At 40.4% G+C, this 19,295-nt stretch overlaps 1 protein-coding gene across 1 annotated transcript in view; it reads right to left on the minus strand.

The window, feature by feature from the left end:
* Positions 1-19,295, minus strand: part of UST (uronyl 2-sulfotransferase) — a 128,178-nt gene that overhangs the window by 65,366 nt on the left and 43,517 nt on the right. Inside the window, exons 2-4 of the mRNA XM_081905209.1 lie at positions 16,864-16,907; positions 8,668-8,823; positions 243-322 (exon numbers count right to left, since the gene is read on the minus strand). Coding sequence (XP_081761335.1) covers positions 243-322; positions 8,668-8,823; positions 16,864-16,907 — 280 coding nt within the window. The remainder of the gene's footprint in view (positions 1-242; positions 323-8,667; positions 8,824-16,863; positions 16,908-19,295) is intronic.

Consider the following 19,295-nt stretch of genomic DNA (forward strand, 5'->3'; position numbering starts at 1 on the left):
TACAGATACCAGAGCATACAGGTGGGTGTTTCCTAGATTATTGTGCCCAGTCAGGATAGAAAAAGGAGTAGGCGCAGTGGCTAGATAAATATTGCCCATTTTGCTCTGCCCACAAGGTTCTGTGAGATACACACATATTGCAGTGACTGTACACTAAACTGAAAATGAAAGCTTTAAATAAATCAATTGTCTGTTAAATTAAACATACCATATAAAACACTATAAGTGAGGAACTATCTTACCTTGAGAAATTGAGGAAGTGAACATGTCTAGTGAATAAATAGGGCTGTTCGGCAGTGCTTATATTTTTAATCAATTCCATCTAAAAACAAGAACACACTGAATTTAAAATCAAGCTTGTCAAAATGTGGCACCCAAACTTCAGAAGAGATTTGTTTCTTTGAGGTACTGATACATTAGATCCCAGCCACTGGCACTAACTATATGGGGGCCTGGGCACTCACAAAAAATTGTTGTGTGTGCTCAGCAACTGCACTGCAGGGCCTCTGACATGACTTCTGGGGCCTTGCAAAGCACTGTAAGTCACATCCAAGGCCTCATGGGGGCCTTGGGGATAGTGTCCAAGGCGTTATGCAGCCTCTGACGCAAATTCCGGGCTCCCAGGCGCTACGTGCGATGTAATGTGACGTCATGATGCAATGTGATGTCATTATGGTATGGTGTGATATCATGATGTCATGCTACATTGCATGTGCCGCTGGACACCCATAAGCAGGGGTCAAGTCAGTGCCCCTGACTCCAGCACTGTCTATCAAGAGTAATGGGAAGGAATAGAGATTGTCTATGCTACACTAATATGGGAGAAAATAAGGCCACTTCTGTGACCTCCTAGCCTGCAAAAGTTCTAAATGTCAATATACTTTGCTTCACCAATTCACATGCTTGTTGCATCAATTTTGTGAGATAAGCAGGAAGGTAGTTTTCTTCTATTCCTACTGGCAGTTGCTGTGCCTGACTTTTGCTCTATTTACTGTGGTGCTTCGGAAAGTAACAACTTCATAAAGCAGTATGTGCAAGGAGCAGTGCATTTCTAAGGTCAACCTTTTAAATGTTGAATGAAAGGTTCCTTGGGACCAGTAACAGCATGGCCACATACATTTCTTGGTGCCTGCAGGGGATTGTCCTAGACTTTGCACTTAATTGGAATATCTGCTCTAATGTTAAAAACCCATCGCATTCAATCACCTGCCCATCAGAATATGTGCATGAAATTCACACATACTGTTCAAAAATATTACACCACCTATATTTATTTAATGTAGAAATGTATTGCTTCTCTTAACAAAATTATGCACAACTTTGCAGTGTATACCAGGAGACAGATGGGCCTAAAAGAACACAAATGAATAAGTCAAAGTCTAAATAAACATAACGTAATTCTACCACATAGAACTTGCATTGCAATGGTGTGATACAGTGCTTTTTCTCCCGAGAAAAAGAGGTGCAGGAACTCCCACCTTTTTTTGACGGACAAACCAAAGTTGTTGAGTTTCTTTCAGGAAGGGCTTTTTAAGGGGGCGCCCAGAGTGTTCTGGCTGAAAAAAAAGCCCTGGTGTGATGTCATGTAAAATTGTTTGGTCACTATTGTACATTCTATTTGCCACCAACCGTAGACCTAATTTTTGGTAACTTAAAAAAATTCTTTCATGCCCATGTGAGAGAAATAAAAGGTGTTTATTTACTGTCGGCCCCGAGTTTATTCTTTCATTTGTATCTACTGACTGGTCAGGCATTAAGTCGTAATCTACCTTTTCCATTATTTAAGAAAGCTTATGCTATTGTTTCCATGGAGATCGCTTTTCAAAAGCTGGTCTCAACTATCAGGATAGTTTTTCCTCTCCCCTCACTATTTTGGCCTGGTTGTGTTTAGGTCATTTTAGAATGCAGTTCCAAGATTTAAGCAATAGCAAAGCTAGATTTTACTTTTAATTTCAGAATATATTTGGTTAAAAAGGGGGGTGAAATACAGTTCTCAGCACTCACTTTCAGCTTTTAGAGTGTTCTGTAATATGTCAGGCTCCTGAAAGCGTTAAGAGAGATGTGTGCAAAGGAATTCCAGACATTCTTGCAGCTCTGATTTCCTGACTTCTGCTCTGCGCAGATTATTCTAATTGGCTTTAGAAAAACTTCTAGTTGTATTTGGGGGTGGGGGGTGGACTTGACTGTTACCATTCCTTTAACTTGAGGGCTACAGTAACTGAGCAAGATTACATACAGATTTGTCCAATTAGACAATATAAAGCAATGCACAAATTGGAAATAAATATGTTTGTAGAAGGTGGTAATATGCGTGTTTCTTCACTCTAGTTTAGTGGGGCTTACTCCCAAGTAAATATGCACAGGATTGCAGCCTACGTTAAATTGCTGGAAATGCTGTTCTAGTTTGGATGTATTTACTTGTTATAGCATAAATACCACTATATACCGTTTTCCATCATACTACTGGAAACTTCTTGGCTAGCCAAAAGCAAGGCAGACTACCCAAGCTGTTCTCCAGTGCACCTGTTTCATATGCCTACCAAGTCTACTCTGCGGCTCCTCTCTCCCCAGCTCAACAGAAGATTCATGTGAGGAGGAGGAGGGGGGGGGGGAGGAAAACTGCAGTAAAGACAAGAGAAGGGTTAGCTCAGCCATATAGGCAGACTGTGCAGGTCCCTTGGTTGGAACAAATCAAAGGGCATTCTCATGCTGATCACTCTACATACAGTCTGTGCACCCTGGAATCCTCTAGAATGCAGGCATAGTCTCAGGTTCTACAGTGAGCAGGGCCTGACTTCAATAGCAATCTTCCCTTCTGCAGAAGCCCAAAGCTAGATCTAGTCAAACTAGCTGAAGAATTACTACTGCCATGTGTCTCCGCAAAAGAAAATCCCACCACACTGACTAAACAACTCATATTAGGTATAGGAAATGTGGAATGACACCTCCCTGACCCAGCCAATGCTTGCATTTCTTTTGATGCTTTCGTCCAGAAAAACTGGTCTAATGGAGCCATTTTTTTGTTGTGGCTTTGGCTAGTTCCACTATGAAAATCAATTGCTCAGGCACCTATGTGGTTTTGTGCTCCCCAGATCCACTCTGCTGAATATCACTGGGCCTGAAATCACTTAGCTAGCGAGAACCAGAGATCAGATTCTCCTGCTTTTTCCTTTACTGTCTCTGGGCCCGTGTTTGCTGAAGCAGATGTCCCAGCTTGGTGTGGCTGCTTCAACAACCCATTCCTGGGTTCACAACTTTTCATCCCTTTCCTTGGATCTTTGCTAGCTGAATCTGAGATCCATAAAGCTTTTGGGTCTGTTTGCTGGGTCTGTTTGCTGCCTTTGATGTTTTTCCTGCCTCACCTAGGCAGGGGAAGCAGGTTATGTAGTCAACATCTAGGACTGCTCAGCAGGGCACATGTTTCTCCCCATACTGTCTCTCAGAGCCTTCACAACTGTTGCATCTTCCTATCTTTGAGTGTGTGTGACTGAAGAACAGACAAGCCAGCGGAATCAGGCCAATGGACCATCTAGCCCTTTTTCTCACATGGCAGGACCTGGATGCAACAGCACTCTGCTCACATGAAGCTCCCAGAAGCTGGTATTCAGGGGCCTCCTTTGCCCAGAAGAATCCTCCTGCTCAGCTGTGCATGAATGAGGCCTGGTCTGCAAGATGAGCCCAGATAGACAGTGCAGGCTGAACTCAGCCCCCCATCTCCTCCAATGCCTTGTGCGCTTGTTCCTTCTTGTGTGTGTGCATTTAGTTGTTCTGTAGTTAGCTAATCCCCCGAAACCGTAGAAATGTATGCATATTGTTACTGCCCACTGATGTTAATAGATATGAATTGTTGTGGAGCTATACCCCGCTGAAATGTTAAATGTGTATATTTTGATTCTCAATAGATATCTGCATCTTTAAGACCTGTGTGAGTATAAATTACTGGGTAAATCTGCCAAGATGCACGAATGCCAATGTCTAACATGTGTCTACTGAGGAGGCTTGATAACAGCAGCCTTTTTATTCGATCACAATTTTGACTTACTTCCATTTCTGTACATTATAGAAAGGGCAACTCCATAAGACTATAGGAGAGTGACAGAATTATTAAACCTAGCACACCCAACTGTAGGGCTTATTTCTGCCTTTCAATTTTTGAAATCACAGAGCAAAGGTTAATACTGTATTGACAGCACAATCTATACATGTTTACTCAAGAGGAAGTTAAACTGTGTCCAATGGGTCTTACATTCTAATAAGTATTTTTAGTACTGCAGCCTGAGACAAATTTTGCTCCTTAATATTGTCTTGGATCTCCCAATAAGGGTGTACAAGATTGTTTAGAATAACACTGGGCTGCGTTTTCAGCAGCATTCCACTTGGTGGCGTAGAGAAATGGTTGATTCATGACAGGTTAAGCGAAAGGCCACTCATATGAAGGATGCAAACAAAATCCAGTTTCATCCAAAGGAAATGTAATTGGTTACCTGGAACTAAAATAACCTTTTACTGTATCAACACTAAACATATAAGTTCTTCAAATCATTCCTTTTCATTTTTTAAAAGGAAAACAAAAATGTTGATCCACTTTAGATAAAATCCAGAGAACTTTAACTTAGATTATAAACCAACAGGTACAACGTTTTCACTGCACAAGAATATTTTAGTAAGCAACACATTTTCATATTCTACAATGATTTTTTGTTTAAAATCTGCAAAGATTTGGGAAATAATAAAAATAAACAATGGCTTTAAATTATACATATATTGCTGTGAGAAAATTATTTTTAAATTAAAGTCAGGTCATTTACATCACAATAATGTGCATCTCTAATCTGAAGTAAGCCCCACCAAGTTCAATGGAGCGTAGGTATTCAGATGTTTATAATCTTAATCATGGCCAATCCTACTTTCTTATAAAATGATAGTGTGTATGGGGTGACGCTAACAACATCATAAAATGGCTCAATTTACACAAGCCTTTAAGAACGGCTTCAAAGGATGGAGCTAGGAGGACCCAGAATAAACTGAGGGTTGCGAGAAATTCTAGAGACAACAGCAAGGGCTTCCCAGGCTGTGTTTGGGGCCGGATGCAGCCCAATTGCCTTCTAAATCCGGTGCGCGGACAGTCTGGGAATCAGACTGGGAATTACATGAGTAGAATGTGTGCTTTTATTTAAAATGCATCTCTGGGTTATTTGTGGGGCCTGCCTGGTGTTTTTACACCAGAACCGAGACGGCTCTGGTTGCCCTAACAGATGATCTTCGTAGACAGATGGATCGAGGCGGGTCAGGGCTGCTGATTCTACTAGATTTGTCAGCAGCTTTTGACATGGTCGATCACTTCTGGACCACCGCCTTGCCGACGTGGGGATCCAGGGCACAGTCCTTCAATGGCTGCGCTCGTTTCTCTCTGGTCGGGGACAGAGGGTGGCGCTTGGGGGGGGAATTGTCATCGCGCCACTCCTTGGTGTGTGGAGTGCCTCAGGGTGCGATTCTCTCCCCGATGCTTTTTAACATCTTTATGCGCCCCCTCGCCCAGCTTGTCCGGAGTTTTGGGCTGGGCTGCCATCAGTATGCTGATGACACCCAACTCTATCTGTTGATGGATGGCCATCCTGACTCGGCCCCAGACACACTGATCAGATGCTTGGAAGCTGTGGCTGGATGGTTACGTGGGAGCCGGTTGAAGTTAAATCCTTCGAAGACAGAGGTCCTCTGGCTGGGACGGGATGATATGGGACTGAGGGGGCAACTCCCATCTCTTGCGGGGGTGCAATTAGTGCCAGCACCGTCCGTTAAGAGTTTGGGTGTAATCTTCGATACCTCCCTCTCCATGGAGGCGCAGATTGCAGCTATTACAAAGGCGGCATTTTTTCATCTCCGCCAAGCTAAGCAGTTGGCTCCTTACCTCTCTCGCCCTGACCTAGCTACTGTGATCCACGCGACGGTCACCTCCAGACTGGATTATTGTAACTCGCTCTACGTGGGGCTGCCCTTGAGACTGACCCAAAAACTCCAGCGGGTGCAGAATGCCGCAGCAAGACTCCTGACGGGGTCTTCGCTGCGAGATCACATTCATCCGGTGCTATACCAGCTGCACTGGCTCCCGGTGGAGTACAGGATCAGGTTTAAGGTGCTGGTTTTAACCTTCAAAGCCCTATACGGCCTAGGACCCTCGTACCTACGGGACCGCCTCTCCTGGAATGCCCCACAGAGGAACTTACGGTCTCCAAACAAAAACACCTTGAAGGTCCCAGGCCACAGAGAGGTTAGGCTGGCCTCAACTAGAGCCAGGGCTTTTTCGGCTGCGGCTCCAACCTGGTGGAATGCTCTGTCACAAGAGACAAGGGGCCTGCAGGACTTGACATCTTTCCCTAGGGCCTGCAAGACAGAGCTGTTCCGCCAGGCCTTTGGTTAGGGCGCAGCCTGACTCCCTCCTTGGCAACCTTTACAAAACTTTATGGTTGCCATCAATCTTGATTTTAATTAATTTTTATAATGTTTTTATAATGTTGCACTATTTTGGTGTTGTTAGCCGCCCTGAGCCCGGCTTCGGCTGGGGAGGGCGGGATATAAATAAAATTTATTATTATTATTATTATTATTATTATTATTATTATTATTATTATTACATGAGCAGAATGTGTGCTTTTATTTAAAATGCATCTCTGGGTTATTTGTGGGGCATAGGAATTTCTTCATTATTTTTTTCAAAATACAGTCCGGCCCACCACATGGTCTGAGGGACAGTTGACCCGCCCATGGCTGAAAAAGGTTGCTGACCCCTGGTTTGGAGCAACACAGGGAAAACAAGTCTGCTGCTTGGGGAAGGTGGCAAAGTGTGGAATTATAATAGACTTACTATGTGGCAAAGTGGGTTTCATGACAATAGTATCTAGTTAATCTAGCCCAAGAGTATGGAGTCTTAAAGCAACAGGCACTAAGCAAACCACAAAGTAAGCTGTATATACATAGCAGGAGTCTATGGGCCAAAAGGAAACTGACTAGCCATTAACAGTTTGAAGGTCCATTCCCCTTTAAATTACAGAAGCTCATGAAAACTCCACTGCATGCGGATCTAGTCAGCTTGCTAATAATTGAAATAGAATTCCTGTTTATTTTCCCATTCTCAATTGCCGCTGCTGTCCCTCCAGGGCCAGCCCACCCATGAGGCAAGGAGAAGCGACCACTTCAGGCAGCAGGATCCACAGAGGCAACTGATCCGACCTCCAAGGAATGCATTGGCGGTGGCTGCCGCATGGCAGCAACAGCTATGGCATGCTCTTTGGAGTCCAAATCTGTCACCTCCTCGGCAGCACACACACCCCAATGTCACAGAGGCCTCTCAGTGAATAGGAGGCTCTGCTGGTCTCCTCCCACCCCTAGGGAGGAATTGGTGGGTGCTGCCCTCTGTGGTTTCCTGGGCTCTGCATCTGAACGGCATAATTCAGAGTGGGTCCCTTCGCATCTGTGACAGGTTTTGATTCCCTCTTCAACCACCACTGTTTGATTTTTATGCTCCCCTCTGTTCTTGATTTAGATCTTCATTTACCCCTTCTTCCCTGGTTGTGGGGGGGAAGGACCATTTTGTGGTTTGCTCCAGGAGCCAAAATGTATTGGGCCAGTCCCACTGGCCTCCAATATTCTCTCCCCTATCTGTAGCTTTCACTGCAAAACCCATTTACCCCATTCCTTGCCTCAAACCTTTTTGATGTTCTGCTTCCACTTGGAAAATTCTGAACTCCCAGTCCTTATTGCAAGATCTGTCTCTGATTATTATTTTTGGACAACTACTATATACAGGGTTAATTGATCCTCATAGCATGCAGCAGCAGCTTTGATCCTAAAAGTAAGCATCAGTATCTTACACTGGATAATTTCATGGCTTGTTTTCAGGCTGCAATGACTGATTAGCCTTTTCGGCTTTCAGTGCAAAAGAAGAGCTTTTAGAGCAGGGCCCAGAAAGAAAAACAACCAACCTCTGAAAATGTTTGCCTTTCTCCATACTATTTGCTGTCATTGTTTCCCCAATCTGCTGCTGCTTCAGTGCCCATTTCCTTCCTTGGTTAGGAATTCTCTCTCTTTCAAACAGTATTCTCAGACAATCCCAGAAAATTCAATGACCTCACAATGCTATATAGCCAATGAAATTTGGCTATGCACCAACACCACTGAAGGTTAAGGAAGCTGATTTAGACTGCAATCCTGACCTCATTTACCTGGGAGTAAGTCTCGCTGAATTTCATAGGACTTTGACTAAGAGCAACAATTCCTGGTTTCAAATGAATGATCCTGACCATTAAAAATCTAGGAGCAAATGAAGTCTATTCAATGCAACATTTCCGGAATAAGTGAACACTTTCACGTTGCTTACAGTTTAATTCACCACAAATTGCCAAAAGCAGGGCCCCCTTAAATACTGATAAAACAGTAGCAAAAATGAACTTAATTATCAGCTCAGCTATAATTTACTTATGATACCATTTGCCAGAATGATAAAAAAATATATGCAGTTAACAGCTTGTTAGAAAAGTGATAATTTTTAATATGAAATTATTTCTAATTCTACTGAAAAATAATTCACTGCAATGCCCTATCAAAAATACTCAGAATTAAATTACTCTAAAAATGAAAACTGTAACATACAAAAAGACAGAAACAACTTACCTGTTCATTCTTGGTTAGCCTGGTTTTATTATGAATATCTGATGTAACCAAGTTGAACCCGTGTCTCTCAGACAGAATTCGCAACAGCAAAACCACAGTTCGACTCCCACACTTTCCAACTCTGTTATACACCACTTGGCTAGGGAATGGAAGTACCTAGACAAAGAGATACACATTAGCCTTCCTATTTAGAAATCTTTAAAATACACAGAATAATTTTGTTGTAACTCAATAGATGAGTGTTTCAAAATTAAATGCACATATTTCAGAGATTGAAAAAAAGCACTGGCTCAGAATCCAGGAAGTATTTCTTCTCTCTGTGTTAAGCTATTACAGTGGTACCTCAGGTTACATACGCTTCTGGTTAAGAACTTTGCTCTAGGATGAGAACAGAAATCGTGCTCCGGTGGAGCAGCAGCAGCAGCAGCAGGAGGCCCCATTAGCTAAAGTGGTGCTTCAGGTTAAGAACAGTTTCAGGTTAAGTACGGACCTCCGGAACGAATTAAGTACTTAATCTGAGGTACCACTGTATAGCAATATAATAAATCACATCTAAGATTTAACAGAATTATTGTGGACTAAAGTATTAGCCTACAAAAAGTTTATGTCACAATAAATGTTAGCCTTAAAGGTAAAGGTACCCCTGCCTTTACGGGCAAGTCGTGTCCGACTCTAGGGTTGTGCGCCCATCTCACTTAAGAGGCCGGAGACACTTCCGGGTCACGTGGCGAGCGTGACGAAGCTGCTCTGGCGAGCCGGCACCAGCGCAGCACACGGAAACGCCGTTTACCTTCCCGCTATAAAGCGGTACCTATTTATCTACTTGCACTTAGGGGTGCTTTCGAACTGCTAGGTGGGCAGGAGCTGGGACCGAAAGACGGGAGCTCACCCCGCCGCGGGGATTCGAACCGCAGACCATGCGATCGGCAAGCCCTAGGCACTGAGGTTTTACCCACAGCGCCACCCTAATGTTAGCCTTAAAATGCCACAAATCCTTTCCCCCTAATTTCTCTGTCAAATGTACTAGCAATAATATTCAATTAGTTATTGTTTCTATTACCTGAGAAGAACAATGAGCTGACTGCACTTTTCAATTACGAGAGATCTATTTGCATCCTTGCCACTTCCTTCCCCTGTCTGGTTGTTACTCAGCTAGAGTTTCAAAATATGCATAGTGTGTTTCAATTCTAACAAGTTTAATGTCCAACTTCAGAGTTGCACCCCCTTAGAAAGAACTGAGCAATGAGAATGAATAATCTTTGATGAAGAAATTTTAATTCCAATCAATTCCCATCTGAATAAATGCCAGTGTAGATATCAGGACAGCATTCTTTTTGGGGAGTAGCACTGGTTCATTGATTCATTGATTCATTCATTCAAGCCACTTATTAGTCAATGCAAAAATGTTTACTTCTGCATGCAGTCTTCAGCTGTACTGCTTACTTCACTAAACCAGCCTTACTTCAAGTGCATATCACTTTAAAATCTTATTAATGCAGCCTCTACAGGACAGACTGAGAAGTTAATAAGATTTTTCATTCACAAAGCTTGCCTTTGGAAATCACAGCTTTCATTTAGTTTTCAATTTAATTTTTAATATTTTGAATTATTACTACTTCATTTCTGTTGACTGTCTGACACAAAGTGATATGGCTGTTATCTGAATTACATCTTCATGACTAGCCGCAGGAAATGTTATTTATTCATGAGTAACATTTTGCATATTTTAAAAGTGCTTTAATAGTGCTATGTAACCACTGTGCTTTATATCAAATATTTATCACAAACTTTAAATAACTACCAATAAACTAACTGTGTACCTAAAAAATGTTGACTGCTTAATATTCTAATTTGTCTGAAACTGTCAAAAGTACAACAGGTGAAAGTTTTATAAAAATACAACATACGGAAATAAGACCTCAAGAGGCTGAAAATCTCTCACCAGTTTTGACTGGATAATTCCTATTCTGTCGATGCTAAATTGCATTGTTTTGTGCAATTTATTCAGTTGGATCCTTCACTTACGTGGCTAGACTTGCATATCAATTTGTGCAAGAAGCATAGCTTTCATTAAGCACCTAAATCTGCTGTAGTCGTATGAAAATCAACTAGACTTGTCTGAAAAATGAATGTTGCAGACCTATTTCATCCCCAAGGTGTGGGAGAGTTCTCATCTTCCTACTCATGAGCCATCTCTGCTGCTTTAAATGTTTTTACTCTTTTCATCATTTCCGAAACATTCACACAAGATATGTATAGGATTCAACTATAAATCTAAATATTATATGTTTACTTAAATCCAAACAGATATAGGAAATAGTTACTCCCACTCCTTCCTCCACTGTGTCTGCAAGGAGATTTAAAGCTTTCATTCCTGCTTTTGTTTTGCCTCGGCCTGCCTTTGTGTTCAAACAGGGACAAACTGTAGTTGGTCTTAACTATGGTTACTGAAACAAGGCAATTTCTAACTATAGGGTATGAACTGGGTTTAACTGAACAGGCTGTGGTTAAGATTAGTCACAGTGCAGAGCTCAAACATAACACTAAACACTAAACTGACTAAGGTCTGGACACTGAGGAGTAGGATTGGAAGCCTTCTCCACTGCCTCACCCCCCAAGTTAATTTTCAGAAACGAGGATATTAAGACAGAAGGTGGAAGGTAGGTAATGCAGATCAATTTGGGACTCTGTGCAAGCTTAAATTATTTAATTTAGGCTCAATTAGTAGTCAATTTCTACAATGTGACATACAGTATAGAAAACCAAAATCCTCCTTACTGAACCCAAAATCAAAAATGTCACCATCAGCAATGCCACATGAAAACCAGAGTAAAGAGAAAGGTTTTGGCTTGAGAAGGAAGGCAAACATCAACAAATCTCCCTAAGTAGGGATTTCCATAGATTGGGGTCACTACAAAAAAAGGTTGCCTTGTGCACCCGACACTACCACTTTAAGGATAGCTGGGGTATTCAACTAGATTTTACTTAGAACAGCCCTACTAAAATGAATGACCATGACTTTAAGTCCATTAATTTCATTAGGTCTATTCTAAATAAAATTCAGTTAAATGACACACATAATGAGAAGCAGAATCTCACTAGCTGATCTTTAACCTTTTTCTTTATTAAAATATTTATGCCTTAAAGGGCCAAGTTTTTATCATCTGGCATCTCAAGTACTGTATGTACATTTCCTTGGCTTTAACCAACCTCCCAAAAAATGCAATTGCTCTCTGGAGAGAAAGGAGGTTCTCAAGTGAGTGAATATCATTTCTCATCAGCTTACAAATATCCCCCTTGTAAGTTTTCTGTGAAATCCATGTTTATGAATCATAGGAACAGATGGGATGGTCCTGGCCTATACCAGCCTGCTCCATCTCAGTATCACCTTTCCACCTGCAGTGGTTCTTTACGGTCTCAAACAGGGATCATTGATAGCTGCGCTATCTGACATCCTTTAACTGGAAATTTAAGGGTTCAAACCTAGCACACACATCCAAAGCTTGTGTCCTGCTTCTCCACCACTTTACACATTGAAAAACTTATATTGTCTTAGGCAGCAATGTCTTCTTGTTTTCAGCAAATGGACATTTCAAAGGATACAACTGTTGCCATTATTGGACACTTACCAAATGTATGCCTAATTTGCATAGAAACATTTACAGTTGATTGCACTTGTAGCCTAGCTCCATTCATTAGTATAAACTCATTGGCTTAATTTATTCCAGTCACTGATCGCTGTGTGCTACAAGAATCCTACTAGCACCACCACCCATTTCCAAAAGAGTTCTCCAATAAAGTTATAATCAGTTTTAACAGAAATTTACTTCTAACCCCTCAATCCTTTTTGAAGTGATTCCTTTTCTTTTAGAATATGCTGTAATTTCCACTGATATATCATATGCCTTTATAAAACTGACTTTCCACAACAGAGCCCATTAGACTAACTACAGATAAGCTACGTAACAAAACAAAACAAAAAAGCGAGGGGTAAAACCCTGCACAAAACATCACCAGGGATTCTGAGATGATAGGAGAAAAGTGTTTACTCAACTCAACTAATATGTATCTTTACAAAAAATAATAATAATTAGTTCAGTTTTAATGTTATCATTTATTCATTTCCTTTATGAATCCCACGAGACATCCCAAAGCGATCTGCATTTTAACAATCATAAATACTAACAGTTAAAAAGGTCCACATTATTTGAGGTTGATACCAACACAACTCTTATTTCAAGTCGGCCAACGCACTTGAAAGTTTCAGAAGAGGAGTTAGGTCAGCCTTAAGCTCCACGATAAGCATAGAAGACCATCAGAAGTGAGAGAGATTCCTGCTGCTTCACAGTATTCAGAGTGATAGTGTGATGCAGCAGTTAAAGTGTTAGACCATGGTTCAAAACCCCACTCAGCTATGAAGCTCATGTCACGGCATGGGCCAGTCACAGTCTCTCAGTCCAACCTACCTCACAGGGGTGTTGTGAGAATAAAATGGAGAGGAGAACCATCCATGGCACACTGAGTTCCTTGGCAGAAACATGGCGATATAAATAGAATAGTAAAGAGAAAAAAATAGCAAATATTCTGTCTTCCACACATCTCCTAAAATCCACACAATGAATCAAAGGATTTTTCTTTTTTGTTATTAATGCTATGTATTTTGTGTTTTTATGTTGTAAACTGCCCTTTAATTTTTGAAAGAAGGGCGGCATATAAATTTGATGATGATGAATCTCATGCTATGTTGAGATTGTGGTCCTAAACAAATAATTATTTCCAAATGTTGATGAGATGAAACAGTAATCCGCAATAAAATAAGTTCTTTGAGTGTACTGCTAAAATCAGGAGACAGGTAGGAATCTTGCTCCCATTCTGCATGAAGCAAGATTCTCTACAACGTATGTAGCAATCACAGGTAAGGTATCTCTCATTTTGTGCTGAGCATCTGGGGACAGGTGGTAATCAAATAAAGATGAATCAGGTAGTAGCTGGTTTTGGTGACTACATTTATGGATCCCTAAGTATGGAAATATTTGAAAAAGAAATAAACACCCCACTCTTTAATTGATGTAGATCCCAATCAAAACATTTACTAAACACTGAATACTACACTTTCATTGCAATCTTATGTGCTGATCATCTGTAATCCTTTGTAAACCTATTGAAAACAAGGGATACTGAACTTAGTGAGAGGTTAAATCTTAGTAAAGGTATGTAGGATCAAGCTGAGTGTCTTAAAATAATGTGGCTTATATCAATCTTGCAATCAAACCCTCAAAACTATTATCACTAGTCACTGGGATCGCTTCTGAGTACAGTGGTACCTTGGGTTACATACGCTTCAGGTTACACACTCCGCTAACCCAGAAATAGTGCTTCAGGATAAGAACAGAAATCGTGCTTTGGTGCCATTAGCTAAGTGGTGCTTCAGGTTAAGAACAGTTTCAGGTTAAGAACGGACCTCTGGAACGAATTAAGTACTTAACCCGAGGTACCACTGTACTGCATAGAATTGTACCGTGTGGGGCAGGAAGAGCTAGTTCCCTCCCAATTTACAGAAAAGTTGGTGCCTAGTTGACTTGCTATAGGCAAGCAGTTATTTATAAGACAAGATTACAAAAGACAATCTGCAGGTAGATTTTTAAGTGTTATTTATTTTTATACCTTTTAGGGCAATCCTATCTGGATTTTGGTCTTGATATTTTTTTTCTATAACTGAAACAGAGGCAACAGATGGTAAGACAATTGACTTAGTGAGTAAATAAGGAAATAAAAATAAAAGGGACCATGTACCTCTGCTTGTGCAGTTAATGTGGATAATCTCCCATTTTTCAGCTCTCACAATTCTTTTTACACAAACGTTTGAGAAATGTCTCAAAGCTTAAGAGTGACACTTGGCACTTCCCACTACCCTCTTGCATGGTTCAGTAGGCTATTAGCAGCCAGATTAAGTGGGAGGCAAGGAGCAGAATTCTTTGTGCATTTCATGGGCCATCAGCTCAACATGATTCTTCAACTCTGGCATCTCAGAACATCTGGTTCACACTGTGAAGATCAAAGTTATAGCACACCAATTTGCATGCTAGATGGATTTGGTCTTAAAAGACCAAAATGGATAGCAGAAGCATTTGGTACAACAATCCCTACTGTTCTGACCTGGATTTTTGTTGTTGTTTACAAATCAACACTCTCTTAAAGTTGTAGGAGAATGTTGACAAAAATTAGGTTGTAAAAGAAAAGGGAATTGAAAATTTGAAACTGAAACACAACATTCCTTATACTGATAGCTTCTAGTTTGGGAGGGAGCAGGGATGGCAATACAAAACATAAAATAAATCAAACCAAACATTTATGTGAGCTACCTTTCAGAACACTCAAGATTCCAAAGATTTGACCACTGATTTATGGTGCTTTCCCCCAGTGACACACAAAAAACCCTCTTGAGTGCTATAGCAGACATGAAAACATTGTGGCAGCCAAGACAAAACCACTGATTTAGCCAGAAGATAAAATTTATGGCCAGAAATGTGCAATTCTTTATTCACTGATGCCACAGCAGTTGCAGATAGAGGTTGTGACCTCTATTCAACTAGGGAATTACTTTCAGAATTTGCAGGCATATATAATTTTTTTTTGTAAAGCAGTACAGTGGTACCTCAGTTTAAGAACAGCCCTGTTTACGAACGATTCAGTTTACAAACTCCACAAAACCGGAAGTAGTGTCCCCATTTGTGAACTTTACCTCAGTTTAACAACGGAATCCAAACGGTGGAAGGGCATTGGCAGGCATCATTAGGGAAAACGCGCCTTGGTTTAAGAACGGTTTTGGTTTAAGAACGGACTTCCAGAACGGATTAAACCGAGGTACCACTGTACTTAATTTACACATCAACCCTTTAATGTATATAAATTAATCAGAAGTAACAATGTTCAGAGACATAAATAATACTGGGATAAAGCCCTGGGTATATACATTCTATTTAGTTGTAAAAAAAAAAGGTACAGTTTGAGCAGCAAGTATTTTCAAACACACCTACTGACCATTTTATGCAAGTAGGCTCTTGCTAATGGATGTCTAAAGATCAATGTGTATTGCAGTTTTAAAGCAAAACTAACTCCCTCCCCCCCCCCACGTCTGACTACCCTATTTGGAAGATATGTCTAAATAGGAGAAAATTACTCACACAATAGCAAAGCTTTGCAATCCTTTCCTTTCCTTTCCCCCCCCTTTTTAAACTTCTTTATTTTTCACTTTCAAACAATCCCCACATACCCACAGCCCTCAAGAAAGTCTGTGCATATACAATGTAAATAATACAATAATGTAATTCTTTTGAAGATACAGGATTCACCTTACTGTTTTAGGCTAAACTATTGATATGTAAGCCAAATCTGCTCAATCTGGTATAGATCCACCTCGAATTCCTTCTCACAATCATTTGAGCTTCCCAGGGGCAAAGGAAGAACACCCTAGCATTAGGCACAATCTGTCCACTTCTTAGAGGTCTTTTCCTACAGTGTCTCTTATCATGAATAAGGTAAGTTTGGAAAGTGATGGCAGAAGTGAAGGCAATAATAGGGCCAAGATCAGACTGGAAGGAGTCGGTGGGAGGGGGAGTCTGAACTAAGGGAACTTGTTCAAAAGTTCACAACCATCCCAGGTTGAAGCTGAAAATCAACCAAGTTTTACTGCTGCCTTTTGTGTCTTCCCTTTCAGAAGGAAAAGAGCTTGCATCACCATACTTTCCACAGAGATATTTATTCCATATGTAAATAATCCTGTAATCTAAACCCATGACAGGCTGTGGTGGGCTTCCTGGAGCAGCAGGACCACCACAAAAGATGCAAGCCCTGCTGCTCATGCTGGCTGAAACAAAAGACAGGGAAATGCGGGAGAGGCAAATCACTGGGCTAGGTTGGAATCTGGAAGATCTTGGGTAAGCTAAGCCTTTCCCCTGGAATGCCTTGTTTTGGGGCTTTCCACATGATGCTGCCGCTTGGATTCCCATTGGTGGCACATCCATCGGCTTCCGTGACTGGCAACTGTAATGGGGATCTCCTTGCCACTGCATGAATAGAGGCTGGCAGGGCTGGGATAGAGTTGTCCTTCTGCCCAATGCACACCCAACCAACCTGGTGCAAATATAGCAGCTTACAACAGAATTTTGGCTGAACTGAAAATAAGAAGTAGCTCACCTTACGAGGGGGTGGCCCATGGTCATCCAAGTAAGTGGAATTTCCTACAAAGAAAGAAAAGGGAAATGTAAAATAAATTTTAATGGGTCAGAAATTAAGCAGGTAAAGTACATCGGATAATCACTGCTTTATATAAAATTAAAAGAAACACAATCCTTCTTTGCAAAGGGATTTCTGTAACTGATAAGTAAGAGGTCTGAAGAACCTCTGCACTTCTGATATAATGATAATAAAAATAAGACACCTGACAAATGCAATTTCTATTATCATTTCATTTGTCATCTGCATTATACAAAAGAAAAAAGTCTTGAAGAGACTCAACAAGGTGAAATACAGCAAATTAAAACTATTTAGAAACGGGAATTTACAACAATGGAATTCATTTACAACAATGAATGAAACACATGAAAAACTAATCCACTAACATATGCCACAGACAAGCCCTACCCACACCACTAAATGATGAGTGCCACCATTGGAGGTGGTACCTGAGTACAGAAAAAGATATTAGCCTTAAACAGAGTTAATAGTTCCGTACATAGATTGTCTCAGTAAGAGACTGATATAGAGTGAATGCTCATGTGCATGGAACCTCCTGGGAGCCATTAATGATCTGCCAAGAGATGTTGGTATTCTACTTTCTGAAGCACATATTTTGTTTTCAAACTTTTTATAACACTTGAAAAATAAATTAGTAGTGGCAAGTATTTTTTGGTCAAGAAGCATGCCATGCACTGGAATCACATACAAAAGATGACATATATCTTATACAAGATGAGATTTTAATGGTTTTTACGTTACCTTGATAATTTCTAAATGAACTTTAAACTGAATTGGTTTGAACAATTTTTCCCTAGACCATGGCTTCTTTTCAAAGCTTAAAATGCACCAGCTATTATTATTGACATGAAAGGAATAGCTCTTTCATTCTATTCCAATTTTATAGTAAGCACTTGTCCTTGTGTGACTAATTCGTTCTGTATTTGTTATTTAAGCTGGTGAATTCTTTTTCTCTATTCCAAAAAAATAACCTTGTAATCCAAGGTTTCAAGGCTGAATCCAGAGTAATGCTATTTGAAGTAAACAAAGAACTCTTGTAAAACACATACAATGCATACATGAACTTTGCAAAAATAGGTAAACTACATGGCATTTACAACAGCTATTGTATATTCTGGATGTGTAGAGACATTTTAAAATATTAATGTTAGAAGTCTGGCAAAATCACAGTATTTTAAAAGAAAAAGATGGAACAGAGCCATTTTACACTGTGATAAGCCAATTAATGTATTTAAATAACTCTTTTAAAATATATATATATTTTCTAACAATAGGAAGGCCATACCTTCCTGAGCTGTATTTGTACAATAAAAATCTTTATAGATGGTATTCAACTAATGAGTCCCATCAGCGGAAGACAGCACAACTACTTCTGCTTGTGCAATGGGACTCCCTGCAAAAAACAAACAAATCTTTGGGAAGTGGGGGGGGGGAGGAGAGAGGTAGGATCATTCCATCTGGCAAGCTGAAATGCTTACTCTGGCAGAACAATCTCTACATAGTGCAACGTTCAATTCCCTCCTTATGTTATTTTTAGACTTTGTTTTTCACCCCCTTTCTCTTTTGCCACAGGGGATCACAGTTTCTGTAGTTCAAAACCACAATCAATCTTCAGGTAGCAGAAGATGCTCCAACATAATTCTTAGGAGCTCTCAGCTGCCTGCTACCGCCCCCTCCATTGTGAGTCTTCCCATCTTGAGGAAGAATCAAGTAAGTGGCAGAGGGCCTGTGTCAATCAGGCTACTCAAGGACTTTTTCTGAACATTTGATGGGCCCAATTCATTTTGGGACAAGTATCAGACTGCTTACTTCATCCACTTTCAGACAGAGGTGAAGATAAATTCATAAAAATTGTGATAATTTCTGTTATATTAGTTACATTTACTTGCAACATATAGAAATTGTTCATAGTAAGGAATATAGGTTTATTGTGTGCCTCTGAATATTATGTGTCTTCTCTCTTCCCCGTGCTCTGACAGTGGAGCTAAATTTATGTTAACAGCACCTCTTTCCAACATTAGCAAAAGCCTAAGTTTCCCCATGATCCAGCTGTTAGCACATACCAGTTTTCCTTAACAATGAGAAGTCTGTATGAAGAAGCAACCCTCTCTGTAATTAAGACAGCCAGCAGAATGCAGCTACTGATATAAAAAGAATGATCCTAGCATTCTCTTAGTTTCATGACAAGTATTCCTTACTCTGTGTTAAAACAAGTGATCTTTTGGTCTACACGTATAAAGAAAATAGTTTTTTAGATCTGGCACAAACATAGCTACATTTTAGGATACTGAGATTTTTTTCAATAGTATGAAATAAGTATATGTGCCTTTCAGTTGTGTTTCATGTAGCCATAGGAAGAACAGCATAGAGTC

This window comes from Podarcis melisellensis (assembly GCF_964234715.1).
Source record: "Podarcis melisellensis genome assembly, chromosome: 3".
Classification (NCBI taxonomy): domain Eukaryota; kingdom Metazoa; phylum Chordata; class Lepidosauria; order Squamata; family Lacertidae; genus Podarcis; species Podarcis melisellensis.